At 49.1% G+C, this 23945-nt stretch overlaps 2 protein-coding genes across 2 annotated transcripts in view; one reads left to right on the top strand and one right to left on the bottom strand.

Moving 5' to 3' along the window:
• Positions 1-4276: 4276 nt before the first annotated feature.
• Positions 4277-7392, bottom strand: NSA2 (NSA2 ribosome biogenesis factor). The gene is made up of 6 exons (XM_088443692.1): positions 7239-7392; positions 6121-6308; positions 5538-5688; positions 5259-5438; positions 4521-4713; positions 4277-4408 (listed from the first exon to the last, which is right to left on the bottom strand). Exons 1-6 carry the CDS (start codon positions 7239-7241, stop codon positions 4341-4343), a joined length of 783 nt encoding a protein of 260 aa, XP_088299818.1. The 5' UTR covers positions 7242-7392; the 3' UTR covers positions 4277-4340.
• An 87-nt stretch (positions 7393-7479) lies between these two features.
• GFM2 (GTP dependent ribosome recycling factor mitochondrial 2) overlaps positions 7480-23945 on the top strand; it is a 55711-nt gene continuing 39245 nt past the window's right edge. The window contains exons 1-4 of the mRNA XM_088443745.1: positions 7480-7596; positions 8171-8252; positions 9084-9171; positions 23723-23768. Coding sequence (XP_088299871.1) covers positions 8190-8252; positions 9084-9171; positions 23723-23768 — 197 coding nt within the window. The 5' untranslated portion in view covers positions 7480-7596; positions 8171-8189. The remainder of the gene's footprint in view (positions 7597-8170; positions 8253-9083; positions 9172-23722; positions 23769-23945) is intronic.

Below are 23945 nucleotides of genomic sequence, written 5' to 3' on the forward strand. Positions count from 1 at the left end.
TCCAATAAGTTGTGGGTGTTAAGAAAGTGTGTGAGGCGGGTGTAGACAAGTCTCTCCAGTAGCTTGGAGGGGCATGGGAGCTGGGAGATAGGACAGTAATTAGAGAGAGTGTTAGGGTCAGAATTTTGTTTTTTCAGAATGGGAGTAATCACTGCATGCTTGAACAGTGATGGAAAGATGCCAGTAGAAAGAGAGAGATTACAGATTTTAGTTAGGGTTGGGATGAGCACAGGAGACAGAGCTTTACTAATTTGTGAGGGTATAGGATCTAGAGGAGAGGTAATAGAGTAGGAGGATGAGAAGAGTGTAGATACTTCATCTTCATTTGTGGGGTCAAATGAAGAGAATGTGCCAGAGGGTTCAGGTAGGGAATTGAGTAGGTCAATAGCTGAGGAAGAGAATAACATTTCATTTCGGATATTATCAATCTTGTCCTTGAAATAGGAAGCAAGATCTTGTGCACAGATAGTAGCAGGTGGCTTGGGTGAGGGAGGGGTAAGAAGCAGTTTAAATGTATTAAAAAGTCGCTTGGGGTTAGAGGCTTGAGCAGAGATAAGAGATTGGAAATATATTTGCTTGGCAGTGTCCAGAGCAGTACGATAAGAGTTGTAGATAGTTTTATATGTGAGGAAGTCACTTGGAGTGCGAGACTTTCGCCACTGACGTCCTACTTTACGTGAGAGTTTTTGTAGATGCCTTGTTAAGTTAGAATGCCACGGTTGATGTCTGAGTCTACGCGGAGTGTGATGGGTAGCTGGAGCTACTTCATCGAGGGCTTTTACTAGAATCTGGTTTAGGTGTGATGCAGCAGTCTCAGGAGAAGTGAGTGCAGAAATTGGTGAGTCGTTGTTGTAGAGAGGTAGATAGTTGTTGAAAGTTAATCACATTAATATTTCTGCGGGTTTTAGGAGGTTTGGTTGATTTCACTGATATTGAGGTTGATGTAATGGAGGAAAGTGTGCAGGTGATAAGATTGTGATCTGAGAGAGGGATAGGAGCATTAGTGAAATCAGAAACTGAGCATAATCTGGTAAATACAAGATCAAGGCAGTGGCCCTCCTTATAAGTAGAGGAGTCAGTCCATTGGGAGAGGCCAAGAGAGGAGGTTAGAGAGAGTAGTTTGGAGGCATGAGGAGATTGTGGACTGTCAATGGGGATATTGAAATCACCCAAAATGATGGTGGAGATGTCTGAGGATAGGAAGTGAGGGAGCCAGGCTGAAAAATGTTCCAGAAATTGTTGCGGTGGCCCAGGCGGGCGATAGATAACAGCAACTCGCAGAGAGAAAGGGGTGAAAGTCCTGATAGAATGTACTTCAAATGATGTAAATGTGAGTGAAGGTACCTGTGGGAGAACTGTGAATGTGAAAGATTGGGAGAGTAATATTCCTACCCCACCTCCTTTACAATTGCTAGGCCTGGATGTGTGTGAGAAGTGTAGGTTACCATGTGAAAGTGCAGCAGGGGAGACAGTGTCTGATTGTGTAAGCCATGTTTCTGTTATTGCCAGAAGGTTGAGGTTAGTTGAAATAAAGAGGTCATGGATGGATGTTAGTTTGTTGCAGACAGAGCGTGCATTCCATAAGGCACATTTTAGTGACTTGGATGGTGAAGGGAGGCACGCAATGTTTATGAGGTTAGCTGGATTTATAGTTCGTTGTGGGTGTGGCATGTGGGTTGGGCCTGGATTTGGAGATATGTCACCAGCTAATAGAAGCAACAGGATCGAGATATAAATATATTTGTTGGATTTGTCTGAATGTTTGTTATGGCGAGAGATTGTGGATGTTATTGTCAATGTGTTTAGATAAGTTAAAAGCTCATATGTGTTTGTAAGAGTAGAGGAAAGTAATGAGGCAGCAATATGTACAGAAGGATGAGCTGCAGGGAGAGTAAAGGATGTAGTAGTCTTAGAGATGATTCCATGGAGTGAGATCATTAATAGAAGTTTCTGATACATTTTTGCAATACATTCATAAATGTACAACACACAAACTACTGGTAAGGAATGATATTGTTATTACCTTGTCGTAGATGTTGTTCAATGTTTGTTCAACTGTTTTTTTTTAACTGTTATATAATTACACTTTGTGTTATAACACACTTAGTGCTTATAATACGCGACTGCCATCGACATCCACGGCTGCCTCTATACTGATTCTAAACTTAAAGAAAGTCTGATTGAGACATGCTACAGCTGAGCACAAAACATCCCCACAGCATGATGCTGCCACCACCATGCTTCACTGTCGAGATGGTATTGGCCTGGTGATGAGCGGTGCCTGGTTTCCGCCAAACATAACGCCTGGCATTCATGCCAAAGAGTTCAATCTTTGTCCTTCAGGTGCATTTTAGCGAACTGCAGGCAGGCTGCCATGTGCTTTTTACTAATGATTGGCTTCCGTCTGGCCACTATACCATACAGGCCTGATTGGTGGATTGCTGCAGAGATGGTTATCCTTCTGGAAGGTTCTCCTCTCTCCACAGAGGAATGCTGTAGCTCTGACAGAATGACCATCGGGTTCTTGGTCACCTCCCTCACTAGGGCCCTTCTCACCCGATCGTACAGTTTAGACGGACGGCCAACTCTAGGAAGAGTCCTGATGGTTCTGAACTTCTTCCATTTACAGATGATGGAGGCTACTGTGCTCATTGGGACCTACTAAGCAGCAGATATTTTTCTGTACCCTTCCCCCGATTTGTGCCTCGAGACAATCCTGTCTCTGTGGTCTACAGACAATTCCTTGGACTTCATGCTTGGTTTGTGCTCTGACATGCACTGTCAAGTGTTGGACCTTATATAGACAGGTGTATGCCTTTCAAAATCATATCAAATCAACTGAATTTACCACAGGGGGGCTCCAATTAAGCTGTAGGAACATCTCAAGGATGATCAGTGGAAACAGGATGCACCTGAGCTCAATTTTCAGCTTCATAGCAAAGGCCGTGAATACTTATGTACATGTGATTTCTTAGTTGTTTTTTTATTAAATTTGCAAAAAAAAAAAAAAAATATCGCAAAAACACTTTACACATTGTCATTATGAGGTATTGTGTGTAGAATTTCGAGGTCAAAAATACAGCCTTATTCTAAAATGGAATAAATGTAATATAACAAAATGTGGAAAAAGTGATGCGTAGTGAATATTTTCCGGATGCACTGTATTTTCGAATGTGTGGATTGATGCTCTCTTATTTCCATTTTAAGCAGTACATAACTTTCCCTTATAAAGTGTTCTGATAGATACATTGGGCCTCAATCAGAGTTGTACGCTAATGCTCTCGAACTGTGATATTCGCTGCTGTGGATGTGCAAAAATATGGTAATGCAACAGCCGCTAAACTTGTATTGAGACGCCTACCAGAGCCTTCGTAACTGTCTGCAGATACGCAGGATATGGCGCATTTCAGGCAAACTCCTTGAGAGAGTCTATGGTCGCACAGAATTTCCAACCCGAGACACTGGAGCCATGTTATCTACGTACAGGATCACAGAAACCGCCGGAATACGCCTCAGTTTTAGCAGTCACTCCCCATTACCTCCCACAAACAGTTTGCATCCTGTCAATCACATGCGCTGGAGTCCTTACTGCTATTGTAAACACAAAATCAATTGATGTGCGTATTGCGGCCGTAATGCATGAGCAGACCGCCAAACATGCGTAAACATCAGAATAGCGTATAACTCTGAATCAGGCCTACTATAATTTAACAAGTGAGAGGAGGAGAACTATGGGAACTTTATATACTATGGAAAAATGGCTCTCTGGGTCAATAATAGCGTTCCCGCTAGGCTGTTTCAGTGGGATGCCGCGCCCTGCCCTTTTTCTGAAGGGCAATAAGCACCCTGCCCTCCAGTGCGGCGCCCCGCTGAAGCAGCCTGTGGATGGGGAAAACAGCTGTGCAGCAGTCTCCGCTGGTGAATGGATGCCGAGCCCATGCACCCGGCATCCATTCACAGTGAACGCAGCGCTTGGGGGCTGCCAGGCATGTCCATAAGTGCCGGGCACGCCCCCAAGAGTGACGAAAAGGGGATGCATAATAAATACACGCCCCCTTTTCATTGACCACGCCCACTTTTCGGATGCGTGGAGAAGAGCCCTTTCTCTAGGTCCGGCGCGCTGCGAGTGAACGCTATATAAATCCCATAAGAGTATTTGCAGTAAACAGACAATAAAAAGGTTTGGCTTAGTTTAGCAATATTTGGTCATTGAATCCAAACAAGCCTCAAGCATGTGTAAGTCCGCATTACAAAAAATAATAAGATGTTCTCCCAATGTGGGCATTTTTATTTATTGGAAAATCCAGTCTCTGTACAATAGGCATCAGCCAAAAAGAACGTTATACAAGCAAAACTGCATTGATACAACCATCATTTTCAGGATTGTTTGTGACCTGTGCGTATTTTCCTAAAAAAGAAAAGAAACAATTATTAAAGTGAGAGTGGAAAAGACCCTCATCAAGCCACCATATTACACCATATCAGACATTATACAGCGCAGATTACCAATTCCTACTTACCCCAAATAACTTTGCCTCCTTGCGTTACAAGACCGAGCTCACTGACATTCACCTCTATGACTGTTCCCTTTGTGATGACACCTAAGGTTGTGTAAAGTGGCGATGAGGGATTCTTCTTCACACCGAGGATAGGGAGGCAGAATGTGGCTTTCAGTTCTGGATGAGTCACATGCGCCTTTTTAAAACGTAAACCCTGTGAAAACAGAACATGTCAGGATAGAATTCCGAGAAAGGATTTTAGAGCTTTAGGTGTAAATAAAACTCAGGTGGCGATTCAGTTGTTTTATGGGCGGCAATAATGGGTGCCTAGTATTGCAATTCAATTGTTATGGATGCCCATTAATAAACGCAGTGATCTATTAGACCAAGTTTAGCCATGTAAATCAGCTAAACCAGTCTAATATCTTGGTTATGACAACAGTTTTGAGTGCTCTAAACATGGATTTATCGCACATTTTTGCTCACACCCTCTTGAGGGTACAAGCAGAAGTGGCGGTGTAGGCGGCTATCGTGCCCCGTACAGAGAAAAAGTTTAATTGCTGCATTTGGCACCCAAAAAACAATTGAATCACCCCCTCAATTTCATTGAGGTCACCAGTAACTTAATGTAAAGCTACTGCTGTGCAGGTTTTTCAAGATCAAAGAGAGCAAGGAGATAAATGAAATAAACTAGATAATTCAGAAGCCTAGGATTTTAAAATTATGACAAAAATACTCTCACTGTAATAACTAACTCACCATAGGTCTGATAAATCTTTCATATTTTGGAGGTTTTCGGGTGAACCCATCTCCAACAAAGCAAACTTTAGTGACCATCCTCTTCCATGCCTTCTTCTTCCTCTTTCCCGTGCGGATAACCTTAAGTACCTCGGTTTCTCCTTGAGCGCGCACTTTGGGCAAAGGAACCTCCCATTTACCCTAAAAAAAATAAAAAAAAATAAATGATATTGCATTTAAATAAAGAAATGATTCTGAACACAGATCCTGGCTAAACCATTGTGACAGCTTAGTACTCACCGCTTTCTCTTTTCGCTTTTGCTTGATCATATTGGAGAGAACTTTGGCTCGACTCTGTCCCTCCCTGTCCAGCAGATACGCTGGCACAGCACCCTCTGGCGTTTTCTCTTCATTCTTCTGTTTGGTGTTCCTCTTTTCATGCATTTTAATACTAAGAGAAGTGGGAAAAAGAAAGGTGTTAAACTCTCATAAATATAGTTTTCATTTTCCCATACTCTGGGATCTACTATCAGGAAAGTGGTTATCCAAAAAGATAATTGGCACCAAAGATCATTGATACCAACTACTCCTCCAGTTACTGTGAGGAACAATGCTGAACAGCTTAGTGTCTGAGGTAACTTGGGGAAACACGTAATTTGTTATATATGATGCATGATGCTCAAATATGGGAAAACTATATTTTCTGGAAAATCACAAAGTTGCAGTCATTCCAAAGAATATATCTACTGCCATTATACACAAAAGGGTCATTCTGAACATACAGTTAATATGAATAATATGGGAGGCCTCATTCATTGGTCTGCCAGTACCAAAAGGACAAACCATTACAGGTGCTCTTCAGCGTATCAGAAAGCCCACTTACGTTTTCTTCATCTGAATCTTCTCGGCATGACGCTGCTTGTGATACAGTTTGGCCTTCAGACCAATGAGTTTCTTTGCTTTCTGAGATCGCTCGTGAACCTCTCGGCTCTCTTTCTTCCTCTTCTTTTCATGGTAATCCAGGCGATAACCATACCGCTTACGGTGTAATTCGATGTATTCATTCTGAGGCTGTAAATAAACAAGTGGAAACGCAGTCGATTAGAAACAAACATATAATTATTAGAAATACAAGTAATGAAGAGTTTTCATATTTAACGTTTCAATGCACAAAACATTAACTGACATATCTTTACTGAACAAAGCAGCACACCAGTAACATTTCAAATCCTTTAATACAGTGGTTCTAAACTCAATCCTGAAGGCACCTTAACACTCCCAAGTTTTCAGGATATCCATGATTAAGCACAGGTGACTTAATTAGTAACCGTCTATTTGATTTACCCATCTGTGCACAAGCATGCATATACTTAAAACATGGACTGTTAGGGTGCCTTGAGGACCACTGCTTTAATATATAGCATACAGCTTATCATTGATGTTAACCAGCAGGCCATAGCAATAAAAGAGTGTAAATACAGGCGGACTCACATGGATCTGCATAAAAATAAAGTCAGCCAGTGATATATGAGCTGGTTACTATGACCACAACCGTACATAACTGCGGACAATGCCAGTCACCTGCACATATACTGAGGTGAAGAGCTGGAGATGGATGGAACAGAACCTGTTGGTATTATTATTATGTAGATGGAAGATGCCCTATATTAGATAGATGCCCTATTGATACCAGTCAGACCAGACAGTGTGCGCCACAGCGGTACGGGCTAAGTGTATGAGGCTGCCCAGCTGTTGTGGAACTATCGGGTCTATTTACTAAGCCTTGGATAGATATAGAGTACCAGTCAGCTCCTAAATGCCGTGTCACAGGCTGTGTTTGAAAAATTAGTTAGGAGCTGGTTGGCTGGTACTTTATCTCTATCCAAGGCTTAGTAGATAGACCCCTATATGTCCCAGCATGCCATAACAGCAGGCACGAGTCCAGAGATTGACTAGGCTGGAGTGACCCAGGCAGTGTACAGCTGTACACCGTCCCCTCACCATGGTGTCTCCTGTGGGTTACTGGTGCGGCCTGGATGCGGTGGGGGCTCAGCCGGTGGTAAACAAGGTCCAAGCGAGCTCCGGGCCACACACACCGTGTAAGATGGAAATGGGAAAGGGGAGCTCCGCCCACATAGTGACATGACGTCACTTCCTCGCAGAGCAATGCCTGCCGGGAAGAAGGTCAAACATAATATTTATGCAATGACATCATTACGCTACTGTCCCGCACAGAGACAGACACGTGACCAGCCAGGAAAGGAAGACAGAGCATTAACTGGGGCTGGAGATCACGTGTAATGTGGGGGGTGTTTGTATGGTAACATGTGAGGAGGATTCTGACCTGAGATACTGACAGGTGAGGTGATAGCACACTGTCATTAGGGTTCCGTGTATGCATAGGAAGACATACTATGTATATAATATACATATGTGTGTTAGGCAAAGGTGACTGCTTGTGCAGATGTTGTGGAACTGCAACTCCCATCATGCACTGGAAGCAGAGACTTGTAATGCCACAGTGAAAAAGCTGGAAGGTCATGCTGGGATTTGTAGTCCCTCAGCTGTTGGAAAACCACAGGTTAAGACTTAGATAAATCACAGACCGGTTGGCATACTGGAACTTGTAGTTCTACAAATGCTCTAGACCCGCAGGCTGTATGCCACTAATAGAGGATTGTAATTACAAGGAGAAAAAGTGCAATTGCAAGTGGAAAATGAATGTGTAAAGTTCAGTCACCCAGCTGTAATGGTCATGTTCCCAGGTCTGCATTCCATTAGTAGATGGTGTGTCTGTAAGGGTCTCGGTCCAATGCGTTCAATTGCTGACCTTCTGTGTCCTTCAGGCTCATGAGGAGCATCGCTCAATCATTTTTTTTTTCTGCTTTATCTAATTTATTTAAGGTTTAAACCGCTTTAATTTTCTGTTCTAGGTTCAACAACAGAGAAAGGATGCTGTCACTGTTCAAGGTTTTGCCTGTGAAGGCCCCTGCCCCTTATTATATGTATACAGAGGTAAGCATTGCTCTGAGACTGTTCCCAGCCTAGTGTAAGCGATCTCCATTTGGTAAAGTACATGATAAACAAATTGCTATGGTGCAGCTGAATATAGGTGGTCAAATGCTAAAGCAAAATTTTACTCATGTGGAAAAAAACCACATCTGGTTATGTGTGCTCTAGATAAGATGTATTTGATTTATTTAAAAAAGTACATATTAATGACCTGCACAAGTGCAATCAATTTTTGCAGTAACATATGTACTAAATAAATGTATGATTCTTTTTGTAGTATGTGCTCATTTAATCTAGTGGGAGATTTTTGGATTTCATAATCCATCATCATCATGTATACGATGCCACAAACTCTGCAGTGCCGGGCAGTTGGCTGTAAGAAATCATTCAAAGATCAAGTCAAACAGATGGGATGGCAGCTGGCATTGTACATGTATGAGAGGGTGATGGTGGTAAGGCCTTTGATGTGAGGATGAGTAGCTTGAATTGGATTCTGAAGATACTGGGGAGCCAGTCTGGTGATCTGCAGAGTGGAGCAGTGTATGTGGCAGGAGAGGAAGATTGGTCTTTCCACAGCATTTAGAATGAATGGATGAGGGAAGGCCACATAGGTGGACTTTGCTGTCAAGGTGGAAGAGGATGGATAAGGATTTGCTAAAGGTCTAAGTGTAATTTTATGTGTTACAAAATGTAGCTAGAGAGGGTTCTTTAGGATAAAATGATTGGAGATCACTAATGTTTGCTTGCTGTTGGCTACATTATATGTGTGCCATTCCATTTTTACCATACAAACCTTATAGTATGAATAAATGTCTTGCTGTTATTTTTTTGTAGTGTGTACAATGCTGTAAAAGACATCTACTACTGTGTAGAGAAACAAGAGATCATATAAACCATGCCAGGAAGTACAGCTTACCAGCAGGTATGTGGGTAGCGTGAAGTATGGGGAATTAACAGGGTATTTTATGGGGATACGTTTGGCATCCCGGCGGTCGAGATGCCGACGCTTACATTACCAGCACCAGAATCCAGACGCCAGTCACAATCCCAACGCCAGCATCCTGACCGCGGGGATACCGAAAATAAGTAGTGGGGTTGAGGGGAGGGTTAGGCACTAGGGGGAAGGAATAGGTTTAGGGTGCGGGGAAGGAGAGGTCAGGTTTGGGCACTTAACAGGGAGGGGGGTGGTTAGGGTTAGGCATCGGGCAGGGGGGGTTAGGGTAGGGAGAGGGGGAGGATTAGCATACCAACTAGTGATGGTATGGTAACTCTGTCGGAATGCCGGCACTGACCGCCGGGATCCCAAGCACCGGCATCCCGTACCCAACCCATTTTATGCATAGACTGCTAATTGTAGAATTCAAAATAAGTGTACCAGTTAATTGCATTTATTAATGATTTGGATGGGTATTAAGAAACCTATGAATAATTGAACATTAAATATATTGCTTATTTTGTAATGGACATTTCTACTTCAGGGTCCATAGGGGTCCACAGGGTGACCTTGGGGTATAGCTGGATCCTGGATCCTCGGGCACCACGAAGTTAAAGCTTTTAGCTGCTCCCAGGATGCACTTGGGTCCAACCTCCCCTATACCCCGCCCCCGAGCCACAGGCACCTCAGTTTAAGATGGTGCCCGGCCGGAGTCGGGTCACCCTGCGGGGGGGGTCTGCAGGAGCAGCCCCCTAAAGCTTTTTTAACTTAGTTAAATTTATTTATTTTTTGACTACAGTTTTTTCTTTTTCTCCAGAGCGGCAGCGATGGGCTGTCTGTACAGACGCCCACGCTGCCGCTCCTTCTCCCTGCTGGCGCCGCGACGCCAGCACTGAACTGGGGATCACGGCGGGGGAAGCCAGAGTCTGTACTAGCCGGACTCTGGCTTCCCCCGGGACTGCTGCCGGAAGACGCCGGGGAGATCAGGTAAGCCGCGCACCGCTGATTAGCGGCGGTGCGCGGGTTCCTTTTAAATGCAGTCCCATGCCCCCGGTCTAGGGGACAGACCGGGGGCGCTAGCGGTGGCGGCGGGCCCCCCCTCCATCGGAGGCATACCCCGCCAGACCACTAGACCACCAGGGTAATTAAGCGGCAAGCGGGATGCCGCAACCTTGGGGGTTAAATATGCTAGCCAGGGGAGGAAGCCTTCCCTGTCCGCGGCTCCTCCCCTCAGCTCAGCGCGCCTTTCAGCTCGTAGTCTGGCGTCGCTGAGCTGCAGCTACTCGGGCCACTCCTCCTCTGAGGTCTCCAGCGGCCATTTTCTTACTGGCAGCGTGGATACTCTCAGGGAGCACGCGGACCGGTCCCCCTGTGTACCTCTCCCCCGACAAGGACAGTGTACACAGCGCTATAGCCCTCCCAGACACTGAATCTGGGAGGTTGATTGTAGTGGAAAGGTGCAGTGAGTATATCTTCCTGCATGGTATGTGACTTTTGCTAGTGCTGCCTGTCTGTGTCTTTTTTCTACTTACTGTCAGCCTGTACCTATCCCTTTCCTTCTCCTACAAGCCCTACAGGTGTGCGGGGGAAGGGTGTTTCTACTGACCTCACCTATATAGATCACGTATTTGTGAGGTCCGTCACATACAGTTGTGTGCTACACGGTGCCATATTGTGGGCTGTTGTTCAGCACACTGGTGAGTGCGCACGTTTTCTTCCTAAGTCATGTCTGAGGAGGAGATTGAGCACTCCGGGGCTCCAGCATTGTTCTCCTGCAGGCGCTGTTCTGCAGGAGTGGATAGGGAGGATTTGTCACAGGACGGCCTGTGCGGACGGTGCCAGGCGGTCCCTGGTATGTCTAAACCTCCCATTTCGCAGGAGCCACCATGGGCGATGTTTTCCCAGGTGCTGGTGTCCATCGCGGACCGTCTGTCGGTCCCGACTGCCGCCCCTACTAGGGCGTTGCCCCAGCCTGCCATCCCCCATTCCCCGGGTGTCCCACAATTATTGCAGACTCCCCCGGGGTCTCAGCCTGTTGGTCCCTATGCGGGGTTGCCAATGTATATTCAGTCCACCCCTGTGGCACAGCCGGCTGTGGTGCCGTTTCAGGCTCCTGTGACAGCTCCTCCACCCTGGGTGGATGCGCTTTCCCACACTGTCCAAGATTTGGCGGCAGCATCTTCGGCTTTTCAGTCGATGTTGCGCAGTGACGTGCCCTCCAGGGCGTCTAAACGCTCAGTCATGGCACAGGCTGCGCATCTTTCGGATTCTGAGGGGTTCTCGGATGATGGTGAGGTACAGGATGACTCAGCCTCAGATGCCTCAGTCCAGGAGGTAGACACTAAGTCTTCCATCAATGTGCGGGCTCTGGTTAAGGCGGTGCGGGCTATTCTTCTGATTGAGGATGAGGCACCCGCTCCCAAGTCAAGGTATCCTAGTTTTAAAAAAGCTAAGGTTACTTCTACAGCGTTCCCCTTGTCTGATCAGTTGACTGATCACATGGCGGTGGCCTGGCAGACGCCCAGTAAGCGTTTCCTGCCACAGAAACGCTTGGCGTCCAATTATCCATTCCCGGAAGCGCATTGTAAGAAATGGGAAACTCCGTCTGCAGTCGATTCCCATGTAACACGCCTCATCAGGAGTGCTACTTTGCCATTGCCGTCTATATCCTCGCTGAAGGATCCTACGGACAGGAAGGTGGAGACTTGTCTAAAGTCTATTTATTCTCTCTCAGGGGCTGTAGCCCGGCCGTCCATGGCCATCTCCTGGGTGGCCAAGGCCATTGAGGGGTGGGCCAACGCCTTGGAGGACACGTTTACGGATGAAGCTCCGGACGTCCAGAGGGCGTTGTTAGGACAGATGAGAGATGCCGCCTCCTACATTGGAGAAGCATCTTTGGATGCTAGCCTGTTGACCTCTAGGGTTTCGGCGGCAGCAGTGTCTGCTCGTAGATCCTTGTGGTTGCGGTCTTGGAGAGCAGACGCGGATTCAAAGAAAGGCTTGGAGGCCTTACCTTTTAATGGGGAATTACTATTTGGTCCGGACCTGGACAAAATAGTAGATATCCTGGCAAAATCCAAGTCAGCCTTCCTCCCTTCAGCTACTACACCTGCTAAGGTCCGGAGCTCGGCGTTTCGTTCCTTTCGGGTTCAGGGCAAGGCAAAGGGTCAGTCCTTCCCGAGGCAGTCCGCACCCAAGACCGCCTCAAAGCCAAAGAAGCAAGCCTGGAGTGCTAGGCGCCCTTCTTCCAAGCCAGAAGATAAGCCTTCTGCGTGATGGGACGGGCCTCCCTCTGGGGGACCCCAGAGTGGGAGGCCGACTTCTTCAATTCGCCCAGTGCTGGCACAATACCACCACGGATGCCTGGGTGCGAGAAGTGGTCTCCCAGGGGTACGCCCTGTCTTTTCGGCACAGGCCGCCTTGCCAGTTTTTTTGCACAAGTCCTTCTCAGGACAAAACCAAGGCCTTGCAGGTTCAGGAAGCCATAGAGGCCTTGCTGACGGCGGGGGTCATTATACCCGTACCACAGTCTCAACGTGGGATGGGGTATTACTCTACGCTGTTTCTGGTGCAGAAACCCAATGGCTCTCATCGCCCCATCCTCAATTTGAAGTCCCTGAACAGGTTTCTCAGGGTTCCCAAATTCAGGATGGAAACTTTGCGTTCCATCATACTGGCGATGGAACCGGGGGATTATATGGTCTCCCTGGATATCCAGGACGCCTACCTCCATGTGCCTATAGCAACATCGCACCAACGGTTTCTGCGGTTTGCTATTCTCCACAACCACTACCAATTCAGGGCTCTACCCTTTGGTCTCTCCACGGCACCAAGGGTATTTACCAAGGTGATGGCGGTCATGGCGGCTCACCTTCGGAGCCAGGGGATACGGTTGCTACCGTATCTAGACGACCTCCTCTTGCTGGCAAGCTCCCCGAAGGTACTGATCCAGCATCTCCACCTGACGGTCGCTTGTCTACAGGCGCACGGCTGGTTGATCAACTGGAAGAAATCTTCCCTCATCCCATCACAACGGATGGTTCATTTGGGGTCCCTGCTGGACTCTCGTCAGCAACGGATTTTTCTGACTCCAGAGAAGGTCTCCTCCTTACAGCTGCGGATTCACAGTTGTCTGAGCAGTGGCAGAGTGTCGGTGCACTCAGCGATGAGAGTTTTGGGGTCCACGGTGTCGGCATTCGACATGGTGGAGTTTGCCCAGTTCCATTCCAAGCCCCTGCAGGGGCTGATTCTTTCAGAATGGAACGGATTGCCACACAGGATCCGCTCTCAGATGCTGGTGTTGTCCTCGGAGGTGCGTCTGTCCCTAGCCTGGTGGCTGCAGACAGCGCATCTCCTGGAGGGGCGCCCCTTTTGGATCCCGGAATGGGTTCTGCTCACGACAGATGCCAGTCTCCGGGGTTGGGGGGCGGTGACAGGCTCCTTGTCACTTCAGGGTCGTTGGTCGGCGGAGGAAGCGATTCTTCCCATCAACATCCTGGAACTGCGGGCAGTATACAGAGCCCTGCAGTCGTCCGGCACCGCTCTTCACGGAAGGGCCGTTCAGGTGCAGTCAGACAACGCCACCACGGTGGCGTACATCAATCACCAGGGAGGGACTCGCAGTCGAGCTGCGATGTCGGAGGTGTCCCGCGTCCTGGCTTGGGCGGAGCGCTATCTTCCAGCTCTCTCGGCAGTTTTCATCCCAGGAGTCCTCAATTGGGAGGCAGACTTCCTCAGCCGTTACGATGTGCATCCCGGGGAATGGTCGCTTCATCCAGAGGTATTCCAACTACTCGTGGACAAGTGGGGGCTGCCAGAGCTGGACCTGATGGCGTCCCGTTACAATCACAAGCTGCCTGTGTACGGGTCAAGGACAAGGGACGCAGGCGCAAGTCTGATAGACGCGCTGTCGGTGAAATGGCTGTTTCAACTGGCTTACTTGTTCCCTCCGATATCTCTGCTGCCTCGGGTCCTGCGCAAGTTCAAACAGGACGGAGGCACACTGATCCTGGTGGCCCCAGCGTGGCCCAGAAGGCCGTGGTACTCCGATCTGCGGAGCCTGTCCATCGACGCTCCGTACCTCCTACCTCAACGGCGGGACCTGTTGTCTCAGGGGCCCTGTCTTCACCCGGATCTGGGTCGACTATCTTTGACGGCGTGGCTCTTGAGACAGCCGTCCTGAGGTCTCGGGGCTTTTCTAGCTCCGTTATTACCACCATGCTGAGGGCGTGCAAGCCTGCTTCCTCGAGGATCTATCACAGAGTGTGGCACACTTACTTTCAGTGGTGTGAGGCCAGAAACTATGATCCCCAGGTGTTCCGAGTTTCGCGTATTCTGGCTTTCCTTCAGTCCGGTTTGGACTTAGGATTACGTCTTTCTTCACTGAAGGTACACGTGTCTGGTCTGTCGGTGTGGTTCCAGCGCAGGATCGCTGCTATGCCGGACGTACACACCTTTTTCCAGGGTGTTTTGAGAATCCAGCCTCCCTTTGTGCCACCTGTGGCCCCGTGGGATTTGGCGGTGGTTCTTAGGGCCTTACAGGGTCCTCCTTTTGAGCCCTTGGAGTCAGTGGAGCTCAAGTGGCTAACTTTTAAAACTGTTTTCCTCTTGGCAATTGCTTCTGCCAGGAGGGTTTCAGATTTGGGGGCGCTTTCTTGTCGTCCCCCTTTTCTGATTTTTCATCAGGACAGAGCGGTGCTTCGCACTCGTCCTGATTTCCTGCCTAAGGTGGTTTCCAGGTTCCACATTAATCAGGAAATTGTTGTACCAGCCTTTCAGTCACCTGATCTTTCGGCTGGGGAGACTTCCTTAGACGTTGTAAGGGCACTCCAGGTTTATGTGGACCGGACTAGTTCTGTGAGGAAGTCGGATTCTTTGTTTATCCTCTTTGGTTTTCACAAGAGGGGTTGGCCTGCCAACAAACAGACTCTAGCCCGTTGGCTTCGTTCTGTTATTATTGAGGCTTATATGCAGGAGGGTTTACCTGTTCCAGCCTCTGTTAAGGCTCATTCCACTCGGTCCGTGGGCCCTTCTTGGGCTGCTAGCCGTGGCGCCTCTGCTGTTCAGCTCTGTAAGGCGGCCACCTGGTCTTCCATTCAGACCTTTTTGAGGTTCTATGCGTTTGACACCTTTACCTCTCAGGATGCATCCTTTGGGCGCCGGGTTCTCCTATCAGCACAGGAGCGTCCCCGCCCTTAGTTGGACTGCTTTGGGACATCCCCAAGGTCACCCTGTGGACCCCTATGGACCCTGAAGTAGAAAACAAGAGATATGGTAAGAACTTACCTTTGTTATCTCTGTTTCTACGAAGTCCATAGGGTCCACAGGGCACCCGCCCTGACGCACCTGGCTTCATATGGGCTCTGTGACTGGTCACCGGTTTTCCGTCTCCCATTTCTGTGAGTATGGTTCTTGTGTGTTCCAGTCTTCCTTCTCTCTGTTTCGTCTCCTCCTCCGGCCTGGGCTGCTTACCAACTGAGGTGCCTGTGGCTCGGGGGCGGGGTATAGGGGAGGTTGGACCCAAGTGCATCCTGGGAGCAGCTAAAAGCTTTAACTCCGTGGTGCCCGAGGATCCAGGATCCAGCTATACCCCAAGGTCACCCTGTGGACCCTATGGACTTCGTAGAAACAGAGATAACAAAGGTAAGTTCTTACCATATCTCTTGTTTTCTACTTCAGGGTCCATAGGGTATCCACAGGATACCTTGGGGTATAGGTGTGACGTCAGTCGCAGGGCACCAAAGAGTTAAGCTTTCAGCCTCCCAGGATGCACTAGGTCCCCCTCCTATACCCCGCCCCCGTGCCAAGGCACCTCAGTTTAGTTTGGTGCCCGGCCGGCGTCGGGTGCACCTGTTGGAGTGGGGGCTAGAAGAGCCCCTGAAGCTTTCTTCAGTGCAGCTGTGGCTGCACATCTGGATGTACAGCATGGACAGTCAGTCCTGACGTCCATGCTGTCTTCCCTACACCCCCGCCGGTACCAGAACGCCGGTACCGATCCGGGGATGCTGGTGAGCATCTGGGGTCACAGCTAGCGGTGACCCCAGATGTTCCGGACCATGGCCGGATCCAAGGGGGACAAAGGTAAGCAGCGGGGTCCCGCGGTGGGTCCCCGCTGGTCACATGGTCCTAAGTCCCCAGGCAGGGGGCTCCCTGGGGACTGGCTGCAGCGTGGAGCCAGGTACTGAACCTGCGCTTTCCACTACCCCCTGGGACAGCGGACCGCAGCAGAGCGGTAGCGCTGCGGCGTCCCGGGGGTTAAATGCATGCCAGGGGAGCGCGCCTTCTCTGTCTCACAGCCGGCGCCTCCCCCGCTGCACACAGCCCTCTCTGCACTGTGCTGACTGGTCCTGTGTCAGCGCTCCTCCCCCAGGCCAGCTTCTCTCTGCTCCTCGGCGGCCATCTTCTCTGCAACGCATGGTGAACGCTGCTGGAAGCCTGGAAGGAAGCATCGTGGTCTGGGTCCCCCTGCATACCTCTCCTCCGCTGTGGCTCAGGTCTGTGTATGCAGCGCTGTGTCCTACCAGGCCCTGTGTCTGTGTAGTTGAGTGATCAGCGCTGTTAGTGCAGGAATTGTTATTTCTCTGCATTGTATGTGACTGTGCTAGTGCTGCTGCCTGTAACTTTATCTTCTCAAAACTGTCAGCTTTATTACTGTCCCTGTTCTTTCTGCTAAAGCCCTTGCGGTGCTGCAGGGTGGTCTCTCGCCTATTTAATACTTAATTGGTGAGAGAGGTCACATACGTGGTGCCATCATGTCTGAAAGTGATTTTCCCCTCCGGCTACAGTGTACCACGTGCAAAGTACCGTTAGCGGAGGGGGAGGGTAGCGCGGAGGGCCTTTGCCGGCAGTGTTTGTCCATGGCGCGGCCTATTACGGTTACAGCACCGGTACAGGAGCCGCCCTGGGCTTGTTTCGCTCAGACGTTAACAGCTTTAGTGGGCCAGTTAGCTCCGCAGCCCGCGTTTACTCCGATGGGTTTGTCCCAGCAGTCTGTGGTGTCGTCACCCATGCAGGGGTTCCCACGACAATTGGTGGTACCCCACAGTCTCCCTATTTCCCCGCTCCCGGGTTCTCAGGAGCCAGCGTGGGTTAACTCCCTGACGAGTTCTGTACAGCACTTGTCGGATGTGTTGCAAGGGGAGTCTGTGATGCGGCCTCATAAAAGGCCGGTGGCGTCTCTGTCCGATCCTTATGAGGATGACGAAGGGACGTCTGATGATGGGGAGATTCTGGATCCTTACGATCAGGAACCTCTCCATACTAAGGACGCTGATGCTAAGTCCAAAGTATATATTCCTGGACTTATTCGGGCGGTCCGCACAGCCTTGGTGATTGAGGACGAAGTTCCCCCAGCGGCTAAATCTAAGTATGCCTTTTTCAAAGATGTGAAGGGCGATGCCACAGTCTTTCCTCTTTCGGGTCAGTTGGTGGACCATTTAGAGGAGGCGTGGAAACAACCTGGCAAAAGATACCAGCCGCAGAGACGCCTGGCGGTGGCTTATCCGTTCGCGGATAATTATTTTGCTAAGTGGGAATCCCCTCCACAGGTGGATTCTCACGTGACCCGTCTTGTCCGTAGTGCCACATTGCCGATGCCATCCATGTCCTCCCTTAAGGAAGCTACGGACCGCAAGGTAGAAATCTGCCTGAAGTCCGCTTATTCCCTTGCAGGGGGGGCAGCACGGCCGGCTATGACCATTTGCTGGGTTGCCAGAGCGATGGAGCGCTGGGCGGATTCATTAGAGGCTTCTTTTGAATCCGACTGTCCGGCCGAACAGGCGGAGTTGATTGGCAATCTCCGTGATTCGGCCACCTACATCAACGAGGCGGCTCTAGACATTAGTACTCTGGTGTCTAGAATTTCTTCAGCAGCAGTAGCTGCTCGTCGCACCTTGTGGCTGCGATCCTGGAAGGCGGACGCAGATTCCAAGAAAGGTCTGGAAGCGTTGCCGTTTACCGGAGAAGTTCTCTTCGGTCCGGATCTGGATAAGATTGTGGCCACGCTGGCGGCAGCCAAATCTGCTTGTCTCCCGTTGGCCGCTGCTCCTTCTGGTTCTAGACCATCGTCCTTTCGGTCATCTAGGGCCCAGGGCAGGCCCAAACCACAGTCGTTTCCTCGACAGGCTGGCCCTAAGAAATCGGTCAAGCCCCGGAAACAGACATGGAGTACCAGACGTCCGGCCCCCAAGCCAGATGACAAGCCTGGGGCCTGACGGTCCGGGCCTCCCTTTGGGGGATCCCAGGGTGGGAGGCCGCCTGCTGCAGTTCTCCCGGTGTTGGTCGTTCACTACGACAGACACTTGGGTTCTGGAGGTGGTCTCTCACGGGTACGCCCTCTCCTTCCGGCACAGACCCCCGGCTCGATTCTTCACCACGGGTCTACCATCAGACCGGAACAAGGCTACGGAGCTGTGGAAGGTATTGCACACTATGCTCCAGGCTGGAGTTATAGTGCCTGTTCCATTCTCCCAGAGGGGCCAGGGTTTCTATTCAAATCTATTTTTGGTACAGAAACCCAATGGGTCATATCGTCCGATTCTCAACCTCAAAGCACTCAACAAGTCTTTGCGGGTCCCGAAGTTTCGGATGGAGACCCTACGGTCCATCATTCTGGCGCTGGAACCTGGGGACTACATGGTGTCATTGGACATACAGGACGCTTACCTGCATGTCCCTATTCTTTTGCGCCATCAAGAGTTCCTTCGGTTTGCAATCCACAGCGACCACTTCCAGTTTCGGGCGTTACCTTTTGGCCTGGCGACAGCACCACGTGTTTTCACCAAGGTGATGGCGGTCATGGTGGCTTCTCTGCGGCTGCAAGGAGTCCGCATGTTGCCGTACTTGGACGACCTGTTATTGGTGGCAGGATCTCCAGAGCTCCTGTTACACCACTTGGACCTGACCATTGCACTGCTGCAACGGCACGGCTGGCTAATCAACTGGCAGAAGTCCACTCTAATCCCGTCTCGGAGGATTCTGCATCTTGGAGCCTTATTGGACTCGGGACAGCAAAGGATCTTCGTGACGGAGGACAAGATCTCTGCTTTACAGTCAAGGGTGCGCAGTTGTCTGCACAGCCGCCGGGTGTCCTTACACTCGGCGATGAGGTTACTGGGCTCCATGGTGTCGGTGTTCGACATGGTGGAATACGCCCAGTTTCACTCCAGACCTCTGCAGCACCTGATCCTGTCCAAGTGGAACGGGCTGCCTCAGTCTCTGAAGTTCCAGACGATTGTGATCACCCCGGAGGTTCGCCTGTCCTTTGCGTGGTGGTTAAAGACGACCCACCTCAACAAGGGACGTCCGTTCTGGGTTCCAAATTGGGTCCTGTTGACAACGGACGCCAGTCTTCGGGGCTGGGGAGCAGTTTCGGGTCCACACTTGTTCCAGGGCAGGTGGACGCCGACAGAAGCGGAGCTTCCAATAAATATCTTGGAACTCCGTGCGGTCTTCAATGCTCTCCTGCAGGCACAGCAGTTTCTCCAGGGTCACCTGGTGCAGGTCCAGTCGGACAACGCTACCACCGTGGCCTACATAAACAGGCAAGGAGGAACTCGCAGTCGGGCGGCTCTCGTTGAGGTCTCTCGGATCCTGGTTTGGGCGGAGCACAATCTTCCGGCCATATCAGCGGTCTTCATCCCGGGAGTGCTAAATTGGGAGGCGGACTTTCTAAGTCGCCAGGATGTTCTTCCAGGGGAATGGTCCCTGCACCCGGACGTTTTTCAACTACTGGTGGACAGGTGGGGTCTTCCAGAAATCAACCTCATGGCGTCCCGGCACAACAACAAGTTGCCGGTGTACGGGTCTCGCACAAGAGACGATGGGGCGTCTCTGGTGGATGCTCTGTCCGTCCGGTGGACGTTCCGGTTCGCATACCTGTTCCCTCCGGTCTCCCTTCTTCCACGGGTAATCCGGAAATTCAAACAGGAAGGAGGGACGCTCCTGTTGATAGCTCCCGCGTGGCCCAGACGGCACTGGTTCTCAGACCTTCAGGGTCTGTCCGTGGACAGTCCTCTGCGGTTGCCGCTACGACCGGACCTTCTGTCTCAGGGTCCTTGCCTTCACCCGGACCTGACTCGGCCATGCTGAGGTCCCGGGGGTTTTCCAGCTCTGTGGTGCGTACCATGTTACGAGCTCGGAAACCGTCTTCCGCGAGGATATACCATCGCGTGTGGCATACGTTCTTCCAGTGGTGTCGACCGAGAGGTTATGCACCGCGGGAGTTTCGTCTGTCTCGGATTCTCACCTTCCTGCAAGCGGGACTAGATCATGGGCTTCGCCTTGCTTCTTTGAAGGTACAGGTTTCGGCCCTATCTGTCTGGTTTCACCGTAGGATTGCTACAATCCCGGATGTGCGCACCTTTATGCAAGGTGTTCTCCGTATTCAGCCGCCCTTTGTTCCACCTGTGGCGCCTTGGGATTTGGCTGTGGTCCTGAGGGCTCTCCAAGGACCGCCGTTTGAACCACTGGGCTCAGTGGATATTAAATGGCTAACAGCTAAGACTGTTTTCCTTCTGGCCATTGCTTCGGCCAGACGTGTTTCTGAGTTAGGGGCTCTTTCTTGTAGACCCCCTTTCTTGGTTTTTCATGGGAACAGGGCAGTGCTCCGCACTCGGCCCGAGTTTCTTCCCAAAGTTGTTTCCCTGTTTCATGTTAACGAGGAAATAGTTGTTCCGGCCTTTAACTCACTGGGTCTTTCCGTGGGTGAGGCCTCTTTGGATGTTGTGCGGGCCTTAAGGACTTATGTTGACCGCACTTCTTCGTTTAGGAAGTCGGACGCTTTGTTTGTCCTCTATGGCTTCCGTAAAAAGGGTTGGCCTGCTTCAAAGCAAACTTTGGCAGCCTGGATCCGTATGGCTATTTCTGAAGCTTATCTTCATGAAGGTCTGCCGGTTCTTCCTTCTTTGAAGGCTCATTCCACTAGGTCTGTGGGTCCTTCGTGGGCAGCTCGACGTGGTGCCTCGGCAGTTCAGATCTGCAAGGCTGCTACGTGGTCTTCTGTCCATACCTTTGTGAGGTATTACAGGTTTGACACCTTCGCCTCTCACGATGCTTCCTTCGGGCAGCGGATTCTCCTTTCTGCACAGGAGCGTCCCCACCCTTAAAGGATACTGCTTTGGGACATCCCCAAGGTATCCTGTGGATACCCTATGGACCCTGAAGTAGAAAATATGAGATATGGTAAGAACTTACCCTTGTTATCTCTATTTCTACGAAGTCCATAGGGTTCCACAGGACTCCCGCCCTGTTGCACCTGTGCTGCAGATGGGCTTTGCTCTGGTCACCGGTTTTCCGTCTCCCTCTGGTGAGAATGTGATTCTTGTATGTGTCCAGATCTTTGTTCTCTCTCTTCCTTCTCCTCCTCCGGCCTATGGCTTGGTAACTAACTGAGGTGCCTTGGCCCGGGGGCGGGGTATAGGAGGGGGACCTAGTGCATCCTGGGAGGCTGAAAGCTTAACTCTTTGGTGCCCTGCGACTGACGTCACACCTATACCCCAAGGTATCCTGTGGAACCCTATGGACTTCGTAGAAATAGAGATAACAAGGGTAAGTTCTTACCATATCTCATATTTTTTATACAGCAAATGCAACTGGAAACATGGAGCCAAAATATAAGTCAGGAAAAATCTGCAGGAATTTGCTATTCTATGCTCATTTTCCAGATATTGAGTACAAAGGAAAGAGAATGTAGAGAGACAAAAAAATAAATAAAGGAACCCCAGGAGAGATGTCATAACACATATGTAATATATTGCACAGAGGATTTTTAGACTCCTTGAAGTTCTGATAGGAATGAGGGAATCCAGATTTTATTAATATCTGGATTTTAATTTAATCTCCTCCATCTCAATAATTCACCAAATATTATACTTGACCTGTGTGTTGTGTTCTGATTTCTCGCAAAATGACACTAGACTGCAAGTCATATGTGGGATGCTAATTTCAATTGTTATTTCAATGTTTGTTTGTGTATCAGAGGTAGCCAGGGTTCAGAGACACATTTATTGCATAAATAGAAACTCTAATGCCAAAAAATCTGCATGGCAGGGCTTTCTTCTAGTCTCCAAATCTTTATGCATTCCCTGAAAACTCACCTCTTCAGGCAGCTTATCAAATTCCTGAGCCACTCACCGTGTAACTTCAGTGAGCTATTCTACTAATTACCTCCCTAATTATACCCCTTTCACACAAAAAATGAAATTACCGGGTAATTCACTTTTACCCGGTAATTTGCTAAACAGCCCAGGATGTTTCGGGGTCGGTATGATTTACCGCCGGCCGCATGGCCCGACAGCAGCTACCCGGCAGGGGTGAAAATCACGATCGTCCAAGCTAAGTATTTCCTAACCCTATTCTACCCCCTAAACCTCCCTTAGGGGTGCCTGTGCCTAACCATAACCAGATAACCAAGGGTCAATACTTCCTTGTAAGTAATATAGTTGTTTTGTCCGCAGAATACCTTTAGTCATTCACCACGGCTATAAGCTAGTTTGGATACCAGGAGGAATGTCTTGGATACAATGCATCATTGTATGAGTTTAGTATACAGTTTAAGATAATACCAGACTTTTGAGTCTTGGATAACTGGGTTGCTGTCCACGTTGTGTGGTTAGTGGTTGCAAATAAGCCACAAAGACGTTTGAGGAGACACAGAGACAGATTCAAATTCCACTCATGCGCAAGTAGCAGGGCTTGGTGCCATTGTAAATTCTGAGCCAAATTGGCAGCCTCTGTGTAAATGGATTCGCGAGGAATGGCCGATCCCTCATACTCTTTAGGCTTCTCCCGGAGTGGAGAATTAAAAAATGTAGGTAAGTGTGACCCAATGTATGGGTGAACAAGCAGTTTCCGAGTCACAGAAAGGGCAAAGGTAACAAGAGCAGAGCACCGATGACATGGAGGGTGGTCTGTGCCTGTAAGGTCTTAAATACTGATGCAGGCACTCGCCAAGCAATTGCAGCTGGTAGACAATATAATAATATAATATAATAAAGGTGTCCCATTCAAGTCACTGAATTGAGTGTGGGGAGCAAACTGTAAATGGTATAACTTATTGACCTGATACTGTCAAGTATGTGGGCTCAGTATTAGCAAACATTATCTGTTTGTACTCATTTGTACCAGGCATGCTTGTAAATCCATTTTCCGTATAGACAGCAGTATTAGTGCTCCGGTCAATTGGTGCATGTTGTACTATGTTCCACTGCTGATTCAATTTTCCATTTACGGCTACCATTGTTTTAATACCAAATTATGACCCAATATTGCCATTGTCCTTTATTGCCTTCACTGTGTACAGTGCTAAGAGAAAGGGGATCATGGCATCCTCCAGTCTGCAAAGGCTGAGATTGTAACCATAGATTTAACTACATATTACTCATTTATTAACAATATTTAGTTTCAATAGACAGGAATATACACATTTGTAACAACATAAGTTATTTCATTGTGTGTTTATTTCCACTAAAACAAAAGTATACTTTCTTGTATCACTGTAACAGCACAAATTGTTGTAAATGGATTTACTTCCATTTTGCAGGTGATATCAAATCATTACGGAGTATCATCAACCCTCCAATATCCAAGTAAGAACATTAATCTGGTGTAATATCAGCAATGTATGCACTGATCTGGTGTAATATCAGCAATGTATGCAATGAGTCTGGTGTAATATCAGCAATGTACTGAGTCTGGTGTAATATCAGCAATGTATGCACTGAGGACCTGATTTAGACCCGCTTGCGAGCGCTCGCAAGCGGGTC

The sequence above is a fragment of the Taudactylus pleione genome, unplaced genomic scaffold (genome assembly GCF_031769625.1).
Source record: "Taudactylus pleione unplaced genomic scaffold, aTauple2 ptg000333l, whole genome shotgun sequence".
Lineage (NCBI taxonomy): Eukaryota > Metazoa > Chordata > Amphibia > Anura > Myobatrachidae > Taudactylus > Taudactylus pleione.

Bases quoted from the DNA above. Each gene is read 5' to 3' on its own strand.
- NSA2 (XM_088443692.1), bottom strand. The intron at 4,714-5,258 runs GTGAGTTAGTTA...CTGTTTTCACAG, and splicing joins AAAGATTTATCAGACCTATG to GGTTTACGTTTTAAAAAGGC. The intron at 4,409-4,520 runs GTAAGTAGGAAT...TTTCTTTTTTAG, and splicing joins AGGAGGCAAAGTTATTTGGG to GAAAATACGCACAGGTCACA.